The sequence below is a fragment of the Micropterus dolomieu genome, linkage group LG10 (assembly GCF_021292245.1).
Source record: "Micropterus dolomieu isolate WLL.071019.BEF.003 ecotype Adirondacks linkage group LG10, ASM2129224v1, whole genome shotgun sequence".
NCBI classification, from domain to species: Eukaryota; Metazoa; Chordata; class Actinopteri; order Centrarchiformes; family Centrarchidae; genus Micropterus; species Micropterus dolomieu.
Window position 1 is genome coordinate 9,441,183 of NC_060159.1, and position 23,655 is coordinate 9,464,837.

Below are 23,655 nucleotides of genomic sequence, written 5' to 3' on the forward strand. Positions count from 1 at the left end.
GGACTTTGAAAACTTGTGATGGTTGTTTTTAACAATTTTCTGAAGTTGTATAGCAATTGATTTAGGAAATAATGAGCAGATTAATCAATTCTGAAAATGTTCGTCACTTGCAGCCCTAAACATCACAAAACCCGAACTGACATTATCAGCAAGACGAAGAAAAGCAGTACATTCTCGCATTTGATAAGCTAGAAGAAGCAAATGTCATTTTTGCCTTAAAAAACAACTCAGATTATTAGTTGCAGATAACAACTGTCTATCATGGTCAGACCGATCATGATAGATCACCTAATCCATAAATGGACTTATTGTTTCAGCTCTATAATAAAGTAAAAAGGTGTGAAAATGTTTCACCACAGACAGCAGCATCAATAGATGTAAAATGAACTGAGACAAAACAGTACATTATAAGAAGGATTTTAAAATGACATAATTCAGATGTAATTTCTCTCTATATAAGCATTTTATAACAATATGAGAGACACGAGAGTGGCAGCATTAACAGGCATGTAATATGTGAGAAATGATCTCTCTGTTCATCTATTCCCTTTTATCATTCTTATCTTTCTTCTTTCCCCTATCTTTCTTCCCTTTCAGGCTTATCTCCTCTCACGCACACACATACAGACACACACTCACTGACCGTAGTGTAGAGCATGACGGTTTTTCTCAGACTGCTGTGGAGCTCGGTAACAGCCTGCCTGCAAGTTTCCAAGGTGATAGAGTGATCTGCAGAGAGAGAGAGGACTCTTTCAAGTATAGCACAGCATGTGGCAAACCAGAGTGTGCACAAAGACGCATATACTGTACAGCATAATACACACGAACACACAGTTATCGAGCGAAGTAGGCAGTAAATTTTGAGCAAAAGGTTGAGGAGCATTACAAGAACAAAATAAACAAAAACAAGAATAACTTGGTGGCAGAAAAGAAACTATAGACAAAACACACGAGGAGGCTGCCGCACAAAGCCAGAGAGAAGGAGCTGTGTGAGCTGTGAAAAAATGATTTCACAGTTTATATTCTCCGGCAAACACACAGTTGTAGGTACAAGTGTGGACGGGATATCACTTAATGGCATTTATGGTTTCTGTGTTTTCAAATTGAAATGAAATGAAGTCTGGTGCCTCTATGAGACAGTTATCATCCACAAAACAGCAGGCACAGGAGCGTGAAGAACAGGATGAAGAAGTTATTTTAAGAATCACCTCAGTATTCTAACTCTGTTAGACACCTTTATTTACTGAGTAAGTGAGCAATGAGAGGAAAACAGTCTGCAGTGGAACTTCAGTTAACTAAGGTTCTATGTATAGGATAATGTTAAATAATAGGCAATTAGTATATTAACATTAAAAAGGGGATTAATGTAACTGAATTCTTTCTATGAGATTATAATGTTGAGACTTACAATATACTGTGTGCAAACATACATGGATGACATGAGGAGTCCAACATGGAAAGAGTCTATCCTTTGAAAAAGCGTGAATGTGTTTAGCAAATTTTATTGCCATCAGCTGATAAGCGAAGTGATAAGTGGAATATCAAGCCTGTTGCAGGAAATCTTGATGTTTTGTTGGATAAGCTTTGTGCTTAAGCGCAAAGCTTGTTAAATCATGTTTTTATCATCTTGTTTCAAAAAATACAATCTATCTTAAGACACAGAGACCATTATACATGCTTTAATCTCCTCACACCTTGACTATTGCAACTGCTGTTTTATTTGTCTGAATCAAAAATCTGTTAATTGACTTCATTGAACTCTGGAGGACATTGCCACCCATAGGTTCCAAGCAGTGTAAACAAATGCAGGGATTAAGAGGAGGAGCGGTAGCCATGGACAGGTTAGTGAAAGAGTTCTTGGAGGCCAGACCTGGCGGGGGGTCAGCACTCGATATGTGGGCCTGTTGTGGCACCAGAGGGCACTCTTTGGCTACAGTCACCAGTCCTGGCTCCATGGCACTGGGAAAAAATGTCAGACACATGCATCAATCACTGTGTAAATGCTAATTTTGAGTAATTAGATTGAAAGAGCAGAATAGTTATGTTATGTTTAATGTTTAATGTTTATTAAACCTAATCTGTAAAATCTGCTCAATACTGTAACACCCTTTGTCATGATCAGTTGATGACCCTTAATACAATAAGTAACAAGTTAAAAAAAAGACTTTACTACGTTTATAGGTCTTTTTTAGAAAACTCAAACAAAAAGTTTGGAAGAGGTGTAAAAATGTACCTCTCTGAAACCGAGGCTCTCTTCCGCCTCACTGGCAGTGAACTTGGCAAAGAGGAATCCAAACTTAGAGACAGAGGCCTGCCCAGTGCTGAAGACAACAAGATATATACAGAATCACACACACATGCAATCCGCTTTTCAGTTCTTAACTTATACGTTTATGTGTCACATCTACAGTATATGGATGGTTGTCTAACCTTGACTGTTGCCTGGAGTAGGTGTGACGTCACATCCAGGGTCTGTGGCAGGAGAAGAAGCCCTCGGCGGCCCTCCAGGACAACTTAAGCTCGGCTTTACCTCCAGGCAGAGGCTGCGGCGAGGGCTGAGGGGCTGTTTGGGGAGTGGGATGCGAGAGGGCGGGATGTTCTGGGCATAAGGAGAGGGTGAAACTGTAGACGTTGGGGAGGAACTGTTTGATATAGGACACAATAAGAGAGAAGATGTTGATGAGACAGTAGACGGGAAAGCGGCGACAGGAGACGAGGTGAGCATGGGAGGTTCAACATCCAGCTCCCCGCATGACCTTGTGGCCTTGTGGAAGGCGGGGGAGCAAGGTGGAGAGCCCATCTGGATACCCTCTACCAGTGAGGAGGAGCGGCTGCTTTTGGCCATGGAGCTGGTAGTGGGATTCATGTAGGAGTGCTGGGGCCTGAGTTTAGGGCTCTCCCAGGGCAGGGGCGACTGGGGAGACTGTGGGGACCCAGAAGAGGGTGAAGAAAAGTGGAAGGAAGGCCTGGGAGTGTCATGATCCAGGATAAGCGGCTGAGGTCTTTTGTGCAACTCTCTTCCGTCACTAGAGGGCACAGGGGAGTGCAGAGCTGGAGAAAAAATTTAGAAGTGGAGATTAATAAAAAAATTTACATTTTATTATGTTTTGTAAATTTATGTTCAAATACACTCTTCGCGCAGTTTCACTGCCTCACAATGTACACATAATGGAGCTAATGTAGCTCATTTACTAACCCAAATATTACAGAGATGTAAGCAAATATATATTAATAATAAACTAACAAAATGATGATGAAACGTACAGTCTGAGGACAGGCTTTGGGCAGAGTGTGATTTCTGTAAACATGTTGCTCTGTCCAGCAGCGGAGCTCTGGATGGAGAATTGGACAGCCTCCACAGGTGAGACCCTGAAGTCTTCTTCTTCAGGGGTCTACGGGGAGGAGCACAGTCTCTCTCTGGAGCATCTACCCTGCTGAGAAGCAACACAGCAGCTTTAAGATCACTTCGCACACAATAATTCAGTCACAAAAATGGTAAAAAGCAAGCCAAAGGAAGTATCAGTTTTGATTTGTGTTTTCATTTTCTTTTGTGTCTGTTCTATGTAGTTTATTTCATTTGCATGTGCATCATTATGATGATAGTTCAGTTTCTTTCTGCTTTTGATTACCCATATACATTATTAATCTGCAAGTAACAGCAGAAATGTACTGGTTGTAATTTGTAAAAATATGTAAACATTGTAGCCTAGTTTGTCAAGTACTGAATGTATTATATTACATTCTTGCCATGTGGATTTATTAATGTTTCTAACAATGTATTTATGCAAACAGAGTACATTTTGTGCTTTTTGGATCTTTTAACATTTCTGATTCATTAATCTAAGTCTGCCAAAGCACTATAAATAAACCTATTCTGAGTTTTCTTCTTACTTTGGCCCCTCGCTCCTGCCAGGGGACACAGGGGTCTTGTCTTCCGTGTCTCTGCTCTGGTTGTCTTCCATCAAGGGCCGTACTTTTGATACAGGCGGCTTAGCAGAGTGGCCGCCTTCTTCCTTTCCATGCACTTTGGCAAACACAGGCATGCCCCTACACAGAAGGAAGGTATTACAGGGTTTGGGGAGCAGTAAGTTAACAGAAAAGTTAGATATTTTGGCAAATACGCCTATAAGCTTTCTTGCTGAGAGAGAGTGAGATTGATGCAACTCTCATGTCTGCAAACTAGATATGAAGCTAGAACGAGCAGCCAAAGTGCTTGACAAAGAAATAGTCCAGCTCACTACCCCAGAAAACCATAACATTTTTTCAATATAGTTTTTGTGCAGATTAAAGATATAACATGTCAATTAATGAGCTTTAGAGGTGTTAATAGGTGGATTTTGTTACCTTTCGACAGAGCCCGACTAGCTGATTTTGCCTGCTTCAAGTCTTTATGCTAAGCTATGCTAACCAGCGGCACAGTAGCAAGATACTTACTGTACTGTCATGAGAGTGGCATATTGGGAACATGTCATTTTAAGAAGAAAAAAAAGACAATAAAACTGTCATACTAAAGGTATGTAACGTTACACTAATAGCTACAGCCAGTAGCTGGTCAACTTAGCTTTTTCTTAGCTTAACAAAGATTGGAAACAGGGGGAAACAGCTAGCCTGGCTTTGTCTAAAGCTCACTAAGTAACACATGTAGGAGTCATGAACTTTGGAATTAATTGTATATAGGTTTATTTGTTGTTGCACTTTTTTGGCAAGTCAAGTGGATGTGGGTGGTGATTTCTGTATAGTTAATTTACACACCTGTTCAATGCCAGTGGCAGAAAGAGGGTGAGTGAATGGGACGTTGTATTTTTTGTTGACCGCGGTATTCTTATTATTTTGAATATACGGTTTTCACATTATATTAAGTTGCATATTTTCATCAATAAAACCAATAGACTATATTCTTTGAAATCCGCAAATTATTTGTGCAGCGAGTCAGACAAACAGCACCAAAAGGCCCTACCTCAGCCTCTCAGCAACTACTTTGTTTTTGCTTTTAAGTATAGTTGCTACAACGCACTATATCTTATTTGTTTAATCTGTTCAAAAATCAAAGTGAAAGCTGTTCCCAGTCTTTGTGCTAAGCTAAGCTAACAGGCTGCTGGTTGTAGCTTAATTTTTAGCACTCAGACATCTTCTCATCTATTTCCCTGCAGGAAAGTAAATAAGCATAGAGTATTTCTAAAATCTAAAAAGTAAAAACTTCTAAGAATAAAAAACAATCTTCCTACACACATGAAATTGCCTAAAAATGAACAATGTCATTTTAAACTGACAGCTTGGCTCAGGGAGGTACACATGGTTTAGCAGAGCAATGTGCATGAGTCCACATGGGTTTGTAATTATAGCTGTGAATCCACACTGGTAAGAAGTGGTCAACAGTACCTGTTATTATGTCCTCTGGCCAGGAAGCGTGAAGACATACTGAGCCTAGGGACTCTGCTCTGCTCAGCTGTGGACAGACATGAAGCATTAGAAAAAACAAAGTGGCAGAGGGAGACAACAAACAAAGAAAGAGAAACAGAGTGAACGAGAAACCAAGATCAATATTGTTTGCATGACTATTTGCATATGAGGACAAAGGAATAGTTCAACATTGTGGAAAATAAGCATATTCATTTTCTTGAATATAGTTAGATGAAAAAGATACCAGTCTTATATCTGTCTGTTAATGGTGAAGCTTCAGCCAGGAGACAATTAACATAGCTTAGCATAAAGACTGACTAGGGAAACATCTAATTTTGCTCTGTCCGAGAGATGTTGTCAACTAGTTGACAGCATCTTGCTTGTTTAATCCGTATAAAAAAAGGAAGTGTAAAAACGACAAGTTGTGTTTTTATGGGGATTTATATGCACTTTTTCTTTGTTGTGCGCACTGACATCCTGGAGTCCTGGAGGCTGAGATCAGCCGAGACAGTAGGAAAGTGTTGGCAGGTGGATTTTTCTACCTTTAGACAGAGCTAGGTTTTGTTTCTCCCTGCTTAGTCTCTATGCTAAGCTAAGCTAACCATTTCCTGGCTGTAGCTTCACATTATATCTTCTTACTCAACTCTCAGCAAGAAAGAGAAAATGCGTTTTCCCAAAATGTCCCATAACTATTCCTTTAAAGTTGCATGTGAGTGTTTGGCCTGTCATACCCATGTTGCAGCTTTCTGCCAGTGCCTCAAAGTTCTGCTTGAGGAAATCTTCTTGACTGCAGTCAGCAGTGCCAGTCACTGTCCTCAGAGCCTCGTCCATACTCGTCACTTCTGCCTTTTGCACTTCTTCCTCCCTCTCGTCATTCTCCTCATCAGAGCTGTCCTGGCTCAGGGACTCCCCATCTGCAGAATCTAAAAGCACAAAGGAGAAACAGCTAAGCTTAAGCACAAGGGAGAGAGAAAAAAAAACCTTTCCAAACCCACCTTGACTTGATAGTACATCTACTGCATACACCAGGTAGGTACCTGATAATCCTTAGCAAATGATCAGCCAGAACACTGAGACTTATGTGGTAGTATTATATGACAAAAGTCAGGTCTGAAACTGTAAAAATCCTAAGCTCTGTGTGCTCAAATCCCTCGCGCCAGGTATCAGATTTACTGTATGTTGAAGTGATGGCTTTCATTTACATTTTAGCTTTTCATTTTAATTCCAGCGCTTGACACCCTTTGAGAAGACATTTAGAACAGAAATGCAGACAGATACAATTAATGAAATACAACATATACGTGTGACTTTGATACCTATTTAAAATTCCTTAGACATTAGTTTGATTTATTCAAGCTCACTCGACTATTGCAACCAGCAGCAAGAAAAACCTTCACTGATATTTTGCATGATTGTAGAATCTTTAAGAAATTATTTTGAGTTTATAGAAAAATGCTAAAATCCTGCTGAAATTTGTCTTTCTAATAAAGCCACTGGGGGATATTAAAGGCAGAAATTTTCAATTTGTATTGGCTTTTAAGGCTAATCTTCATTTGTGCCCTCGTGTTCTAAGTAAAAGTAATTTTTGTCTTTTTAGCAAAAGTAAATTATTAAATTAAATGTAACGCTTGTGCTTTAACAGTTTTTTTTTGTTATTATGTCTTTTCTTGTTGTCATCAGAGTAAGACCTCACCATCCAGGACACGATCTGGGCTGGACTCCCGGCTGTTGTAGCCCAGAGAGCAAGCACTGTCCGGGCTGCGGCTTTCCTGGCTCTCACTGCGGATCCCTCGCCCTTGCATCCTGCAATGCTGCTCCTTCACTATGTAATCACTGACGTATGAAAACAATGAGGAACAGGGGCGGAGGGAAACATTAAACCAAGAATAGAAAGGCACCTTTGTTCTTTTCAAGTTTCATTGTGAAACCTTGTGTACTGAGAGGGGATCTACCTGCCCCGTAGACTTGTATCGTCCTCGTTCTCCTCAGAGTACAGCACAGTTCCATCAGACCCCCTGATGCCCTTGGATGTTTGTGAGGACAGCCAGTCAGCATGTGGCCAGGCCCGATGCCTCTTGGCTCTCTCCTCCAACTGCAGCAGCAGAAATTGAGCATATGTGAGTTAGCAGTGTGATTACACATACATGGATCCCTCTTTGTCTCTCTCAGACATAGATCCATGCATACCATGGGCTCCTGGAGGCTGGATGTGCTCTGCCTCTCTCTGTCATGACTGGGGCTGTTTTTCTTGTGAGCAAAGGTCTCCAGTTGCCTCAGGTCTAGCATGGATTTAACCATCACTTCCAGAGAGCCCATACGATGAGACCAGCGTCTCCGAGGACGCTTAGAGGAGTCAGGAGCCACCTGGCCAACAACTCCATGCTAGAAAGGACGTACAGGAGATGTACAAGTTGACACAGTGAACCATGATTTCTATTAAAGTTGACAACTACTGGAAGTGCCTTCCTCAGATGAAGTTGTGTGATCTAGTTTTTAGTAGCCCCACTCTGTCTGTGCATTTCAGAATGGATTTCACTTTTAAGACTCAGCAGGGTATTTCCCCTCTAGTACATCACAGAGGATTTAATCTCATGTATGGTAGAGTGAAGCCCAAGATCATTAAACGACTTCAGTCCTTCTGAAGTACTGACAGAAACCTAAAAGAGATAGTAGACTGGACCATTAACCGTCCATTCTTTATACTTAAAAGCATGTAATGGTTATTTTATGCTGTTACTGATGACTATGAAGTGTTTCTCAGGAACTGAATTAAGGGAAAACATGGGATTTAACATGACATGATGGGAAAAAAATCACATACTGCATTACACTGAACTCTGACATTCAAGTAAAATTATCCCTTCAAAGCATGTCATTTCATCTATACTGATAGTGGTCTTTTCATATCGAATATAACCACCAACCTTTGTGCACTCCCAGTCCTGTCCTTCATCTGAGCCACCTGTTGTATGAAAGAGCACAACAATCAGAAGCTTAAACATAACTCAATAGTACTTGTTTGATCTCTGGATTGTTTTCCTCAAAAGCTGCCCTCCACAGAGAGAATAAAAGGTCAGGATTACTGCAGATGGCAGATACTCCCCAAAGCAGGTGGTTGCATATAAATGGACAACATTCAGTCACTGCCACATGATTCTAATTCCCCCGATAAACACTTGGGTTAGAGTCTGCACTCTGTTTGTATTCTCATTCAGTTCATAATCAGACAGTACCTGTGTCCTCCTCTCCATGGCTGCTATCAGAGGAAGTGTTGGTTGCAACATCTTCTGGGTCATCATTCTCTGCTCCGTCCTCCTCCTCATGCTCACGGTCACTGTCAGAGGACAGACCACCCAGAGTGGGGGCACTGTACACCTCTCGCCTGGAGTCAGAGGCCCAGATAAAATGATGAGCATTCTGGCAGTCTTTATAAGTGAAATTTATATGTTTCTCCGGGTGTGCACAAATTTTATGGAATGAATGCAATCAATGAAAGGTCCTCAGAAGCTGAAGGTGTCATGTGTCGTCACCTGAGGCTGGAGGTCATGCAAGGTGGTGCGTTTGGGTTTTGCCGGAGCTGGCTGAGCCTCTCTCTCATGCTGATTGTCAGTTCTGGAGCCAGTCGCCACACAAAGATACAGCTGGGAGATAAAAGCATTCAGGCATTAAAAATTCAACATTTCATTTCAGCTTGACTATTGAGGAAACTGTCTGCAAACACATTTCCCTACTCATTTCCTCTGGCAGCATTGCTGAAGATGATCTTAATTTGGGTGCTGCTTCAGTCCTGGTTTACTGCAGTTTTATTCTGGTGCACGATTCATACTCAGATATGTCATTATTATTAAAGCTCAGATTTTAAATATAGAACTAATGCTTTTTTAATATTCTAAATGATTCTAAATGATCTCCAGTATACTCCAGATTACAGGAGTCATAGTGAATCCAAGGGAGCCACTAGTAGGACGATACACAGGACTGTTTCTCACCTGTCTCCTGACACAGAAATCAAATGCTTGCAGTTGTTGGTAAACTTAATCCCAGTGACAATCTCTGCAAAACAAAAAATATGGTGATATGATATTGTAGTCCCCGGCAATGTTAGATCTTATTCCCTGCTATAAAAGTGTAATTTACTCACAGTTTGACAACATAAAGTATGTGTATGTGAAGTTAGGGTGTTCTGTTACCAGAGTGCCCAAACATGGTGGCGACACACTCCCCAGTGTAGAAGTCAAAGATGCTGATGTTTTTATCGGAGGAGCTGGTGGCCACATATTGACCTGACGGATCAAGCTGAACCTTCCAGGACAAAAACGTTTAAAAGTCAATACAGTTTATACATAGGAATGGAAAGGCATTTAGAGTGTAGAGGAAAATGTTACCCTGAGCAGACTGCCATCCTCACTCAGTGATCCCTTGTAGAGTTTCTTCTGTTTGCCACTGCTGATGTTGAAAATCCTTCATTAGAAAAAGAAACCATAAAAATTAAAGGAATGCGTTTCTTCTAAGACTTGTTTCCCATTGCTGACCTCATGGACCTTCAGAAACACATACATGTCCTCACGCACTTACCTGATGCAGCGGTCCTGACAGCCAACAGCAGCATACTTGCAGGTGGGGTCCACACCCATGTCGTACAGTGTGGTCTTACTCACCATGTGGTGAGAACGCCTGAACTCTTTTCCTCTGTCTGTCTGTAAAACAGAAAGATACACTGCTAACTGCGAACGATCAACATTACAACTATATCCTACAGCTCACTGATGATGGCTCTGATTATGGTTAATGACCTACTTGGGAAATGGAATTTGATTACATCTAATAATTGTATTAAGTAGCTGGATAAGAAGCATTAGTTGAGTTATGCCACCTAACTGAACTCTGACCTTTATATTCTGCATATTTGTCCCTTATTTTCTGTCTCTGTTTGTATGACTAAACAAAAAGTAAGAACACTTGGTGGAATTTCATTCCAAGCAAGCCATCTTGCAGCTCATCTTTGTATTGTTTGGAGAGAAACCATCAAGCTTGTCCTATGCAATCAGATATCTAAAAAGTTTGGTGGAATGAATACCTTTCACAAAAACCCAATGTAATCATCGGGTCTTCAAAATTTTTGAAGGTTAATCCATATAAAATCAGTGTTTAGCCATCCAATTACACATACATTGTTAATAAAGACTATTAAGGTTAATTTAGAATCCTTGAAAACCCAGAGCATGATAACAGACAGCACTGAAGATGCTCATTAACGTTCTGCGGGCAGCACCGACCTGTCACAACAAGTTTCTGAAATGAATACTCCATAAATGTCTGGATGCTGAGGAGAAGTTTAACTAACAAGCCATTGTTTCTTGTGCTCTACAAAACGTTCATGAGTCACTGCAGTGGCCTGAATCTTGAAGAATGTTGTAACTTATGCAACTCTGACCGAACAGAAAACTGTCCCAGAAACCCAGAAGCAAATGTAGAGGAAAGGCTGAAGCTGGATGTCTCCTTTATCGCATTTAGTTATACAACTTGCAGTCCAAATACTCCTTTTATAGTAGGCCCTATATGCAGTAGTGTTCACAAACAGAAGCTTAATGGATTTTGTTACTGTTGAGCTGCACACTGAGCCCTTAACGTGAGGAATTAATGAAGACTTTTTGCACAAACCAATGAAGCAGCAGAGAATGCTGAGACCAGAGTAGCTCCTCAATGTGTATTTTAAGGTAAAAAAAATATAGGTGCTGATTGGTGGATTTTGTTACCTTTGGACAGAGCCAGGCTATCTGTTTCCAGTCTTTGTGCTAAGCTAAGCTAACCGACTGTAGCTTCATATTTAGCACACAGACATGAGATTGGTATTGATCTCAGTAGCATCGAACTTCTCATCCAACTTGCAGCAAAAAAGCTAAATCATTGATTACATAACAAAAAGTAATATAGTTCTAGCTTTGCTATGATGATTTTCAGGTAGTTCATTTTCCCCATAATTTAAGTAAAAAAGTAAAACTTCCATATATTCTGGTTTCAATACATACCAAATTAAACATTTTAGGCCTTTTGTTGTTTTAATCTTGATGATGACGGCTTACAGCTCATTGAAATCATCTATTCTACCTGTGAAAAGATAGGCCTGCATGTTTGATGGTGGGAGCTGGTGGACTGAATCTTGCTCTCTTACCTTGTGTGCAGTGCGGAAATAGATGCTCTTGTCTGCCCCACAGCTGATCAACCTCACCTTGTTGTCATTGGCTGATGAACAAAGACAAATATTAAATTGCGACTTTTCTAAAAAAGTACATTATTATAATTATAATAATTATTTTCATTATTAAGACCTGTAGGCAATGCAAAAATTATATTAGTCTTCATCAGTCAGCTAGTACCAATATTTTTTTTTACTTTAAAAAGTAAAAGAATAAATAGTACACAACAGAAAAACCTTTGCTTATTAACAAACAAAGCTCCGCCTGACTACACATGTATAGTTGTCATCTATTATCTAAACAAGCAGGGCTGCAAGTGAAATAAAAGAAGCACTTTGTGTGGGACTGAATGGAGATGAAAGTGAGGATTAAGAAAAGATTAGCTGTCAGATGTTGACAGTGTCTCAAGAGGTTTACCAGCAAAGCGGACGGCTGTTATGGATGAAGAGTGCTCATCGAGTGTCTGCACCAGACTGTAGTCATCCTCAGCATCCAAGACATGGATCAGACGGTCCCTGCTAGCTGTGGCCAGCAGCTTCAGACCTGACAGTAATAAGACAACTTAATCACATATTGCATACACAGCCAAAGCACAAATATTATTCAAGCATGCCATCAGTATAATTGCTAACACAGTCACATACACACACACTGACCTGTTTCTGGTTTACTGTATTCAAGACAAAGGATCTCAGCGTCATGGGCGTCCACTTTCAGAATCTCCCCCATGCTGGTGAGGTCATGAACCCTGCAGCAATATTAATTCACATTTTTTTTAGGATGGAGGTCACGTCACTCAGGCGTCAGTCTCAGTTTTAGCCTTCTTGTCCTACCTCAGCATGCCGTTGCGATCTCCAGATGCCAGGTGTTTGCCGTCTGGACTGACACAGATGGTCCTGATGCCCGTCCTACTTTCTGCTGTCTGTCCATCCCCTGGTTTGTCTACATTTGCATTTGTCGTACATTCTGGATCCAGCAAGGCACCAGTGTTTCCATCTATGTAGATTATATTTAGGAGATCCTGCAAAGCAATGGTGGATAGAGAAATTATCCATCGCAGGGATAATAAGTGCTTCTGAAATGTCAACATTTTCTTTAGTACGAGATGAAGACATATGCTGTTTGAAGCCCAACTCACACTGCTGAGGATGTTCTGAGCATGAGTTTGTGTCCAATCGTTCATGTGCCACAGTCGAATGGTGTTGTCAGCTGAGCAACTAAGGAATGCGCCTGATGACAAACCAGCACCTAATTCCCCAGGAACATCTGGGAACATCTGACGAAGAACGAGAGAGAAGGTGTTTAGTTGGGTGTGGGTTCAGGGAATATTATATGAGGCTAAATAGTATGGATTTATAAAATACCCATGCTGTGCCGTAGATTGACATTCACTATGGAGCATTATACTGAATTGTAATCATTAGCTTTGGTACTTTTCCATTTCAAATGCTGTGAAAATGGTAATTTTGAATGAATAAGGCGAGCAAAGACAAGCCTTCATATCTATCACTCGCAATTATAGTCAGAGTTCTATCTATAATGCAATTTTACAATGCAGTATGAATTGCCTTTTATGGTCTATTATTTGCAAGTTCAACACCCACACATGTGAGTAATAGCACAATATTAATATATAGCTAATTATAAATATGAATATATTGCATTCATTCACATAACATTCAACAAAATACAATAATATTATCCATTGGTGTCACCGGCTGGTTTTAAACACACCACGTGTGTCACTATGGTTAAAGAGATATGTATCGTTCACTGCCTCCTCGCCTGTTTACCTCCAGGTCCCCGACACAGGCAGCATGGAAGAGGGCAGAGTGCACCTTCCCCACCCTGTTGACATCTCTCACATCCCACACATACACACTGTGGTCGCTATATACACAGCTGAGCCAGTGGCTGACGGGATCAAAGATAACAGCAACGGTGTCTGGGTAACGGGCGTCAGTCTTGGTGGAAAACAGGTGGCTGATGGGAAAGAGATTGGAATACATTTTTAAAGACCATGGGTTAACAGCAATAGATGGTTTCTTAAAAACATATATATCTTACTAATATCTCTGTCTGGACTTAGAATGTGGTACAATTTAGAAACCTAAGCTTAAAATACGGCACTACATACCACATTGTAGCATGTGATATCACTTCAAAATACACCTTGTGGCATACATAATAATTATCTTTAATTTACCATATCATATAATAACATTTTCTTTTGTAGCTATTCAACAGTAAGTTTATGATATTTTTCTTGATATCTGTACACTATCTGATATTGACTGTCAGTGTGCGCACCCTGTCCAGCGTCTCCGCAGATAACAGGGAAGATATTTGTCTGCCAGTCACAGGTGCTGCTACTGCAGCCAAAGCTGAACAGAGTACGTGAAATATTCATATAACATCCACATCAGGATCGCCACAGCCAGCCTGGCGTTACAAACCTTTGCTACTGGTTTACCCCTGAGAAACAAGCGGTAGTGATCTGCCAAACAACAACAACATTGAAATCACTTCAGTACCAAGGAGAGCTTACACCACAAGTCTGAATTTATCAATAAAGAAGATTTTACACTATAAAACCAGAAACATAAAACACCACCCTCACTGTCAACAACTTGACTACACTAGACAGAATCAGACATCAGCAGTTTTGTGAGCTTATCCCCCATGCTTGGCAGAACAGTATTGCAGCCACAAATCCACAGTACTAAACTAGTTTGTCTGTTCCCTGTCACTCCCACAAACACAGAGAAACACACACAAAAAACCACAACACTGTAGGAATCTAACAATGCCACCAGAATAGAGAGATATATGAAAACGGCAGATGCGGAGCCCACTGCATGATAATAAATCAGATTTTTAAATAGATGTTTTGCCATAGAGAATACAGAAGTGAGTGTTTTAAATCAAAGTAAATTTATGGTAAAAAAAGTAGGTTGTTGATGAGTCCTTCCCCCCTGTAGAACCAACTATAGATTTTGACTCTAGCTTCCACAGGAATAAGAAACATTTAGTGAGTTATTCAGAGTGTGAAATTGTGCCACTTGAGACAAGAAGCACTATAAATAGCGAGCATTTGATCCTGAACGGATTCCTGCCAAAGAAAAAGGATGTGTTACTCCTGAGCCCCTCCTTACCTGGCATCCGTGATGGCTGAGACGTCAGAGCCGAGGGGGTGCGGCCGCGGCAGCGTGCAGACAAAGTGCAGGTCAACAGGGCTGAAGGCTCGCACTGTTCCATCAGCACAGCCGCAGAAGATCATATCCTCAGACAGAGACAGAGACTGGGCCATGCCCGTCTACAATGCAGGACAACACAACAGGCACATCAGCTCATTTCACAGCTCTGTCATTTATAGACGGGTAAAATCCATCCCTGCACACAAAATAAATTATAATTAAGTGAAGATGACTCCACAACAAGCCGTGCCTGTTAGTAATGATAAAGGCTACAGATGGTTGCAGTGGAACATAAATGCGTCCTTCCTGGAACACTTCCAAACACATCCTGTACTTGTCCTCATCCCTGTTGCTAATCTGTCTTTGATCCTCTGATAGAAGGCAGGACACGCACACACCTTCATCTTAACCTCTTGATTAAACACCACAGCTGGAAACTGACCATAAACACAGTGGTAGATTATTTAAACATTAAACCATTAGCATCCCTCTGATATGGCAAAATAATGTTTAAGGTTAAAAGTAGTGGTAGCAGTGGAGCCCAGGCAACCTTGTCAGTGTTGGATACTTCCTGTGTGGGTCACTCACCCGTAGGTCCACCCATTTGTCCAGCATCCTCTTGCTGTTAAACTCACACAGCAGGCCAGAGGAGGTAATGCAGAAGATGGAGTCAGATGTAGAGCCCCGTCCACAGGCCACATCACAGAAGAAGTTGTTTCTAAGCTCTCCCAAGAGCCCTGAGCGGCCCAGCAGAGGGACAGGAGCACTGGCCTAAATACCACAGAGGGGTGAGCGTTAGCTGACGTCGCTCAGACTGGAGGCCGACATTTTTCCTCCATTCCTGTGGGATTCCCACGGGATGGAAGTAAATTTCACTAATCATCAAAGGACTGGGACGGGACAGGAAGGCAATCACAGGTCTGTTTTTATAAATAAATATGCTGTTCTACTATGAGTAAACACTATTTTCAGATTTTTTTTTAATGCGAATGAAATGGGATGTGAGTCATTCTCCCGGGATTGGAAATTTTTGGGGATTTTTTTTTTACTCTGTCATGGGACATTCTCATGTCAACCTCTAGCTCGGACTAAAGTGTTTAAAGCAGAATACATTTACATTTAAAATGTAGTAATATCTGTGTATGTTGACATTACATCCCCATTCTGTCTTTTTGACATCTGTGCATCTATGTGCAGCTCTGGAACAATGAAACAGGAACTGCGACAAAACCAAACTCATGGTTAACAGTGATTGTTTTTCTAGTCTGGACAATTTTCAAGACAATTTCATACTGTGTCAAAATGTTTGATAAAAAAAGCTTTTTTTCTGAAGGTAGAAAACTTCAAGCAGTACTAAAGGGAAGTTTGCTGCTTATATGACTGATGTAACTTTATGAAATGAATACCTTGCTGGCCTTGCAGTGGTCCAGATACCAGAATTTGACATGTCTGTTCCCCACAGTCACAAAGTAGGAGCTGTCCTCAGAGAAAGACACACCTGTCACCTTACTGGACACCTTGTTGGCCGCCACTACTACATCTTTCTGCAAGAGAACAATACAACAAAACATGTTAATATTAAAGCCTTCTATGAGCTTAGGCACATTTATACTGAACAGAGCCAGGTAAGCTGTTTCTTCCTGTAAGCTAAGCTAACCAGCTGCTGAGGGCAGTTTCAATCTTCTCACCTAAGTGTGGAACTATTCCTTTAACTTAACAAGAATCGTGTAGGTGAAAGGTAGAAGCTAAGTGTGTTCTAGCTTGCACCAGTATCATAAACTCAAGCAAGCATTGCCATGGAGCAGACACCATCAGCCTTAGCAAGAGGCGGTAACTGTGGGCTCCTTCAGAGTGAGATGTACCTTCCACGCCCAGACGTTGACCATCATGTCATGCTGGTTTCCCACACTGACAATGTATTTGCTGTTGGGGGAGAAAGCCACACAGGAGACGCCATATTTGTGCGACTGGAGCTCTGCCACCTGCCTTCGTTCTGCCACGTCCCAAAGTCTCACCGCTGGAAGGTGACCACTCTGGTTGAAAGGAAAGAGGGATGTGGAGGGGGAGTGAGTAATTAAAAAAGAAAAAGTTGTTGATTTTTATTAAAGAAAGGGCTCATTCTTGTGTCTCAGTGCTGTATTTCATTAGTTTCTTTTTGTCTCTAGTCTTTAAATCCACTGGAACAGGCAACAGGCACCTGTCAATCCAGTCCATCCAGCTCTCTGAGAGATTATCCTCTCTGTCCTCTGACCTTTGCTCACTGTATACAGTTACTCATCCCTCGGCCTGTTTACATAATTCTCTCTCAAGTGTCAAAAGGTCAGCAGACTATTTGTGTAGTCTCTTATTTTAATGTGGTAGAATGACCTCTCTAAGGTAAGAGTTAATAGGTGAGCGGCAAGGCAGCCTGAAGGACACTGATAATGGATGACATTCAACTAAAGGCTGAGCTGCATACAAAGGAGATGGAAAGAAAAAAGAAAGACAAAGAAAAAAGAAGTCCATGTCTGTCGGTGTGTCCTTGATGTAAATTAGCTTCTTTTTAGTGAATGACTGTGTGTGAGAGACATTCGGGAATGTATTAAACTCTTCTCTTCTTTTAAGACTTTTAGGAAATCCTCAGCTTTGATCGCAGAAACGAAACAGGCTAAAAGAGAACCGGAATAATTTTGCTTGCTGACTCTAATATTAACATTTGGCTTGGAAGATTGACCTGTAAAGATACATTTAGTAGTTTAATATTAAAAATCAGTTTAATACAGCACGACCGCAAGTCTGCAAAGTTTGGCATTTCGTTCCTTTTAAATTTCAGCAGAACGGCCTATTCTCATTGTATCTGGCCTTTTGAACTTTGCTCTCTGCCGTCATGGCAACTACTGCATGCTCATCCACTTACACAGAGAAGTCTTTAATCGGCTTTGAGTAGCTGGGGCACATTAAGATAGTTTGTTGTGTTGAGGCACACGCTGTAACTACAACATAACTGCATACTCTTTGACTGACACATTACAGTGGAACACGAGTGAACTTCCACACTAAGGCCCACATGGTGACTATTAACAGATTACTGTGGGCCTACAGTACATCCTGCTGATATATCCTCAGTGACACATGCTCACTCCTGTGGACAGCATTTGTGTGCATTTAAACAGTGTGGCATCCAAATGCAAAACAAAATAAGGCAAGATGTTGAATTCATGTGAAAAACAGATAACTGCCTGAGCTAAAGACTATGACGGATTGACAGTGAGATGACTCACCTCTCCTGTGACCAAGTACTTGCCATCAGGGGAGAAGGACAGAGCTGTGATGGTCTTTCTGTGAAAAGTATAATAAATAAATAATGAAAGGCAGCTCAGTGTGACTCATGTTTAGGTAGTTTTGACAGTTTCATGGTTAAATGCAGATTATATTTGTGTTCAACTCACCTTGAAGTGATAATGTGGTGCTGTCTGTTCTTTTTGGGGTTCAGTAGGACCACCACACACCTACATGAGGAAAATAAGAATCAAACTTTGACATATGAGTTATGTTTATGATATAAACCAATAATAGGCTACACGTACATATTTACATTGGAACAGAACTCATGTTTGGTATGTATTATACTGAGGCAATAGTAGGAAAATTTCCATTGCTTAAGTGTTTGAAGGTGGGACATACAAGGTTGAACCCAATTAGAAGAATTTATGAACTTTAAAACTACGTAGAGGGGAATTTAATTTTAATGGAATAGTTTGACATTTTGGAAAACTTCTTGCACTTTCTGTACCCAGAGTTACACGGAGAGATCAATACTAATCTCATGTCTGTGTGCTAAATATGAAGCTGCAGCCAGTTAGCTTAGCTAGCATAAAGACTGGAAAGAGAAAGAAACAGTTAAGGTTTAACAAAATCTGTCTACCATAAAACAACTAAACAAACAAGATATGACGTGTTTCTTTGTAGCTTTAAGGGTGCAGATAGGCAGATTTTGTTACTTTTGAACAAAGGCAGGCTAGCAGTTTCAACATGTTTATAGTCTTCATGCTAAGCTAATCTAATCGGCTTCAGTCAGCTTCATATTTAAGTGGCGTCAACCTTGTGTATTTCCCCAAATGTTAAACTAATCTTTTAAGGATAACATTCTTAAAAACCATGACAAAATATGAAATACAAACTGCATGGAAAGGAGGAATTACAGTATCTCACAAAAGTGAGTACACCCCTCACATTTCTGTAAATATTTGATTATATCTTTTCATGAGACAACACTGAAGAAATGACACTTTTCTACAATGTAAAGTAGTGAGTGTACAGCTTTTATAACAGTGTAAATTTGCTGGACCCTCAAAATGACACATCACACAGCCATTATTTTCCAGCGCTGCCTTGACCTTCTTGGGCATGCAGTTCACCGGAGCTTCACAGGCCACTGGAGTCCTCTCTCACTCCTCCATGATGACGTCACAGAGCTGGTGGATGTCAGAGACCTTGTGTTCCGCCACCTTCCGTTTGAGGATGCCCTACAGATGCACAATAGGGTTTAGGTCTGGAGACATGCTTGGCCAGTCCATCACCTTTACACTCAGCTTCTTTAGCAAGGCAGTGGTCGTCTTGGAGATGTGTTTGGGATCGTTATCATGTTGGAATCCTGCCCTGCGACCCAGTCTCCGAAGGATCATGCTCTGCTTCAGTTTGTCACAGTGCATGTTGGCATTCATGGTTCCCTCAATGAAGCACTCATGCAGTCCCAGACCATGACACTCTACCATGCTTGACTGCAGGCAAGACACACTTGTCTTTGTACTCCTCACCTGGTTGCCGCCACACACGCTTGACACCATCTGAACCAAATAAGTTTATTTTGGTCTCATCAGACCACAGGACATGGTTCCAGTAATCCATGTCCTGTGGTCTGCTTGTCTTCAGCAAACTGTTTGCGTGCTTTCTTGTGCTTCATCTTTAGAAGAGGCTTCCTTCTGGGACGACAGCCGTGCAGACCAATTTGATGCAGTGTGCGGTGTATGGTCTGAGCACTGACAGACTGACGCCCCCCCTTCAGCCTCTGCAGCAATGCTGGCAGCACTCATACGTCTATTTCTCAAAGACAACCTCTGTTTATGACGCTGGGCATGTGCACTCATCTTCTTTGGTCGACCACAGCAAGATCTGTTCTGAGTGGAACCTGTTCTATTGAACTGCTATATGGTCTTTGCCACCGTGCTGCAGCTCACTTTCAGGGTCTTGGAAATCTTCTTATAGCATAAGCCATCTTTATGTAGAGCAACCATTCTTTTTTTCAGATCCTCAGAGAGTTCTTTGCCATGAGGTGCCATTTTGAACTCCCAGTGACCAGTATGAGGGAGTGTGAGAGCGATAACACCAAATTTAACACACCTGCTCCCCATTCACATCTGAGACCTTGTAACACTAACAAGTCACATGACACCGGGGAGGGAAAATGGCTAATTGGGCACTTAGGGGTGTACTTACCCCCGCGACCCCGTACGCAGGATAAGCATTGACGATGGATGGATGGATGGATGGATGGGTGTACTCACTTTTGTTGCCAGCGGTTTAGACATTAATGGCTGTGTGATGTGTTATTTTGAGGGGACAGCAAATTTACACTGTTATACAGGCTGTACACTCACTACTTTACATTGTAGAAATCATTTTCACAGTCATTTCTTAATTGTATCACATGAAAAGATATAATCAAATATTTACAAAAATATGAGGGGTGTTCTCACTTTTGTGAGATACTGTAAACTCTCACTGGTAAAAAACACAACATTAAACACCTAATGTTTGCAGTGGTGATTAGAATGCTTCAAAATAAGTCCTGTCTTGCTTCATGAAGTGTGTTATTTTGACTTATATGTATCCACCTTTTATGTAATTATTGTTTTCCATATCCAAATAATACAGCCATAACCATATTGTTTCCTTCTAATAAAACTTCCTCTTTACATTCTGTTCAAGAGCAGCACAGAGATCAGCGATCCACTGAGCCTGTTCTTTCTCTCCGTGCCAGGAAACTGCATTTCTGGAACCACAGCTTGTGCAGATTTAAAGTGAAGACGGCAGGTGGATTGCCAGACTGTGCACAAATTTGAGAAGTATAAAGCTTGCTATAATGGCACTCAGAACCAGACAAACACACACGTCGCCCACACATGTACACAGAAATGCCCATGCACAGACGCACAATCTCTCAAACACTCAATCACCAACCAACACTCCTTGATGCAACAAAACTGTAAACAGCCAATGACCCTCTTAGCATTAACGCAGCTTTGTTGGAAGATTTGAGAACAACACAAAAGAGGCTCAGTGCACTGTTTCTTTTACAGAGTCGCGGGACACAGCATGCTTGTTTTGAAACCCTGCTTTCACCCTGGTGGTGCAGCAGCTCCGAGGCCCCCGAGCATCGCCACTGTAGAGCTAAATCCTCCAACCTTCAGCTCACACGTCACTTTTTTGATGTTGTTATTCTGCACTGAGCAAGTTAACACAGCCAGTGTCACTGTTTGAATAGAATTATTAATACTACACAACGCTCTTTACATCAGCATATCTCTGAGAGAGTCAAGAGAAGCCTCCCTGAGGATAAGATAAAAAGAAGCTTTGGAGTTTCCCTCATGAAAAAGCCTCTCCTCCTCATTTCCTCTGAGATAGTGCAGAGATAACGCACACGCACACAAATTTGCACACTAAGCATCTACGTGAGGTAGATATGAAGAGGAAGCTGCGAGTGCATGAAGTGTTGATAAGTCAAAGGTCAGATGTCGAGATAAGGATGCAGAAATGGTCGCTCTCCCTCCTCTTACCCTGCAGGATAAGCCACTAGTCCAGATCGGGGGTCACAGGCAAGACCACTGTTTCCTGTAGCGGTGATTCCCAGCACCTTCTCCAAAGTCACCTGGAGAGACACAAAGCAGGAGCGATACATACCAAACTCAAACCAGCAGTGATGTAACTAAGCGCCATTGTCAATTAATCAAAGACAGAATTGGTTTGGTTACAAAATGTGAAGACGAGGGCTAAGAGTCAACTAATGTGTCAACTTTAGTTAAAATAATTTACACTAAAGTTTAACTTTCAGGTCGCTTTTAAGATACAGTTTTCTCAATTTTCAATCTGCAATGTGACAGTGGCCAGATGTAAAGGACAGAAAATAATGTTGATTTATTAGTTAGTCAGCTTGCGCATTGTTCTATGTCTACTTATTTTCTCTGTGATAAACAGTTGTGTCTTGCATTGACGAGGCTCACATGCAGCAGGGGTTCATTTCCATATGTTAAACAACAACCTTGAAACCAAAGTATATTATGATTTCATCTTTTGGCTATAAGAGGTGTTTAAAACAAAATGTAGAAGATCAGCTTTAACTAAGTGATTAAACAGAAGATGTGACAGAAGGCAAGTCTATCTTGGGAATTATTAAGCAGCTGTTAAGTGTCTGGAGTAATATGAATGGACCACAGTCTACTAACACATCTGAAACAATAACAGCACATTATAAAAAGCACAATCAGACAATGGCAAGTTAGTAATCAGAAACACAGCCAAACTTTTGTGAGCTTTGGGTTTCTAGTCAGTCTCATATATTGAAGTTATATCACTTTCTAATAAGGTCCCTTTAATTAGCTAAAGGATGGAACTACTGGCTTTAATGGTTAATAAACAATTTACCAGCCTTAATAGATGAGTTATAAAACCACTCATAAGATCAAATTTTGGGTAGCCAGGTTGTGAAAATGTGTTGTGCTGGTGTTTATGCTTTCTATTTGGTAATAATGCAATTATAAATCTTCATTATTATTGATTATTCATCGGTCCACTCAGGAATTTCTCACAAAAACCCAAATGTTGTTTTCATCAATGGTTTATAAATAATCTACTGCATGAATCTCAGGTAAATTATTTATTAACCATTAATAAAGCCATTGGTTACAACTTTATAAAGGGTGCCCCGTTGTTCAGTTGAAGGCTACTTTTGTCCAAGGGGACACCATTAGATGAACCTGTAGGCTACTTTTAAAGACGGACGTGTGGATAAATACCTTGCTGGAGAGGCTCTCTTTCCTGTTCTTCTTGTGCTTGGTTGCTGGAGAACGCAGCAAATTCCTGATGCGACTTTTAATCGTGAACCCGTCTCCTGGCATTTTGCGTGCAGTCCGGCTGCCCGGACAGCTACTGACCATCCACCGTGACAAGCCACCAGCTCAAGTGTGCATGCAGTACAGGCTGCAGCAGTGAATGAGAGCCTTTAATGATCCTCCCACCACTGCACGCCAGAGAAAACTAGAGGTTTACAAAGTCGGACAGTGTTCCTGCTGACTTTTTGCGGACATGTGGACGCTAATCTCCTGAGTGGGTTTGCTGTCTTCTGCCGCCTGTCGCTTCACATCAAGCACTTCTCCCACAGCGTCCCACCACTTCTGGACTGATGTCTCCTTGTCTCAACGCTGCGAAATCCATTAACTGGGGGTGGCTGGCTGGGTGAGAGGTCGGGGGGCTCAGCTTTTTGCCTGCATCACTAGTTTAATCTCAACCTGTACCGGTCTCATGATTACATCAATGATTGCTTTTGTTGCTGTTGAAGGCTACCTAATTGATTTAATAGGATTAGAGAGAGCGAGAGACAGACAGCGTGGGCAGACTTGAAGCTGAATGGCGGATGTGTGTGCACAGTTCTTTAGTTACTGATTGGGCGATAAAACCCATATTTTATGCCTAATGGTCCATTTGTTCTTTATATGCATCGTTGCTCCACTTAAAATGATATTCAGTTTTCAATACAGACCACGCCCCGTGATGACGCAAGACCAGTCTCAACACAATCTCAGATGATAAACTTTTAAAGCGTAGTT

The 23,655-nt window shown here is 41.2% G+C and overlaps 1 protein-coding gene across 1 annotated transcript in view; it reads right to left on the reverse strand.

Annotated features, from left to right (window-relative positions):
- LOC123977749 (mitogen-activated protein kinase-binding protein 1-like) overlaps positions 1-23,175 on the reverse strand; it is a 24,763-nt gene extending 1,588 nt beyond the window's left edge. The window contains exons 1-33 of the mRNA XM_046060683.1: positions 22,846-23,175; positions 21,610-21,701; positions 18,223-18,282; positions 18,055-18,112; positions 16,657-16,827; positions 16,201-16,338; positions 15,383-15,565; positions 14,753-14,913; positions 13,391-13,580; positions 12,736-12,873; positions 12,431-12,618; positions 12,254-12,345; positions 12,015-12,140; positions 11,573-11,643; positions 9,976-10,097; positions 9,786-9,861; positions 9,591-9,702; positions 9,390-9,453; positions 8,931-9,041; positions 8,634-8,782; positions 8,325-8,362; positions 7,588-7,782; positions 7,353-7,492; positions 7,094-7,233; positions 6,132-6,323; positions 5,380-5,446; positions 3,892-4,047; positions 3,265-3,434; positions 2,757-3,051; positions 2,431-2,642; positions 2,234-2,321; positions 1,871-1,959; positions 644-729 (exon numbers count right to left, since the gene is read on the reverse strand). Coding sequence (XP_045916639.1) covers positions 644-729; positions 1,871-1,959; positions 2,234-2,321; positions 2,431-2,642; positions 2,757-3,051; positions 3,265-3,434; positions 3,892-4,047; positions 5,380-5,446; positions 6,132-6,323; positions 7,094-7,233; positions 7,353-7,492; positions 7,588-7,782; positions 8,325-8,362; positions 8,634-8,782; positions 8,931-9,041; positions 9,390-9,453; positions 9,591-9,702; positions 9,786-9,861; positions 9,976-10,097; positions 11,573-11,643; positions 12,015-12,140; positions 12,254-12,345; positions 12,431-12,618; positions 12,736-12,873; positions 13,391-13,580; positions 14,753-14,913; positions 15,383-15,565; positions 16,201-16,338; positions 16,657-16,827; positions 18,055-18,112; positions 18,223-18,282; positions 21,610-21,701; positions 22,846-22,986 — 4,311 coding nt within the window. The 5' untranslated portion in view covers positions 22,987-23,175. The remainder of the gene's footprint in view (positions 1-643; positions 730-1,870; positions 1,960-2,233; positions 2,322-2,430; positions 2,643-2,756; positions 3,052-3,264; positions 3,435-3,891; positions 4,048-5,379; positions 5,447-6,131; positions 6,324-7,093; positions 7,234-7,352; positions 7,493-7,587; positions 7,783-8,324; positions 8,363-8,633; positions 8,783-8,930; positions 9,042-9,389; positions 9,454-9,590; positions 9,703-9,785; positions 9,862-9,975; positions 10,098-11,572; positions 11,644-12,014; positions 12,141-12,253; positions 12,346-12,430; positions 12,619-12,735; positions 12,874-13,390; positions 13,581-14,752; positions 14,914-15,382; positions 15,566-16,200; positions 16,339-16,656; positions 16,828-18,054; positions 18,113-18,222; positions 18,283-21,609; positions 21,702-22,845) is intronic.
- Between the last annotated feature and the right edge of the window lie 480 nt (positions 23,176-23,655).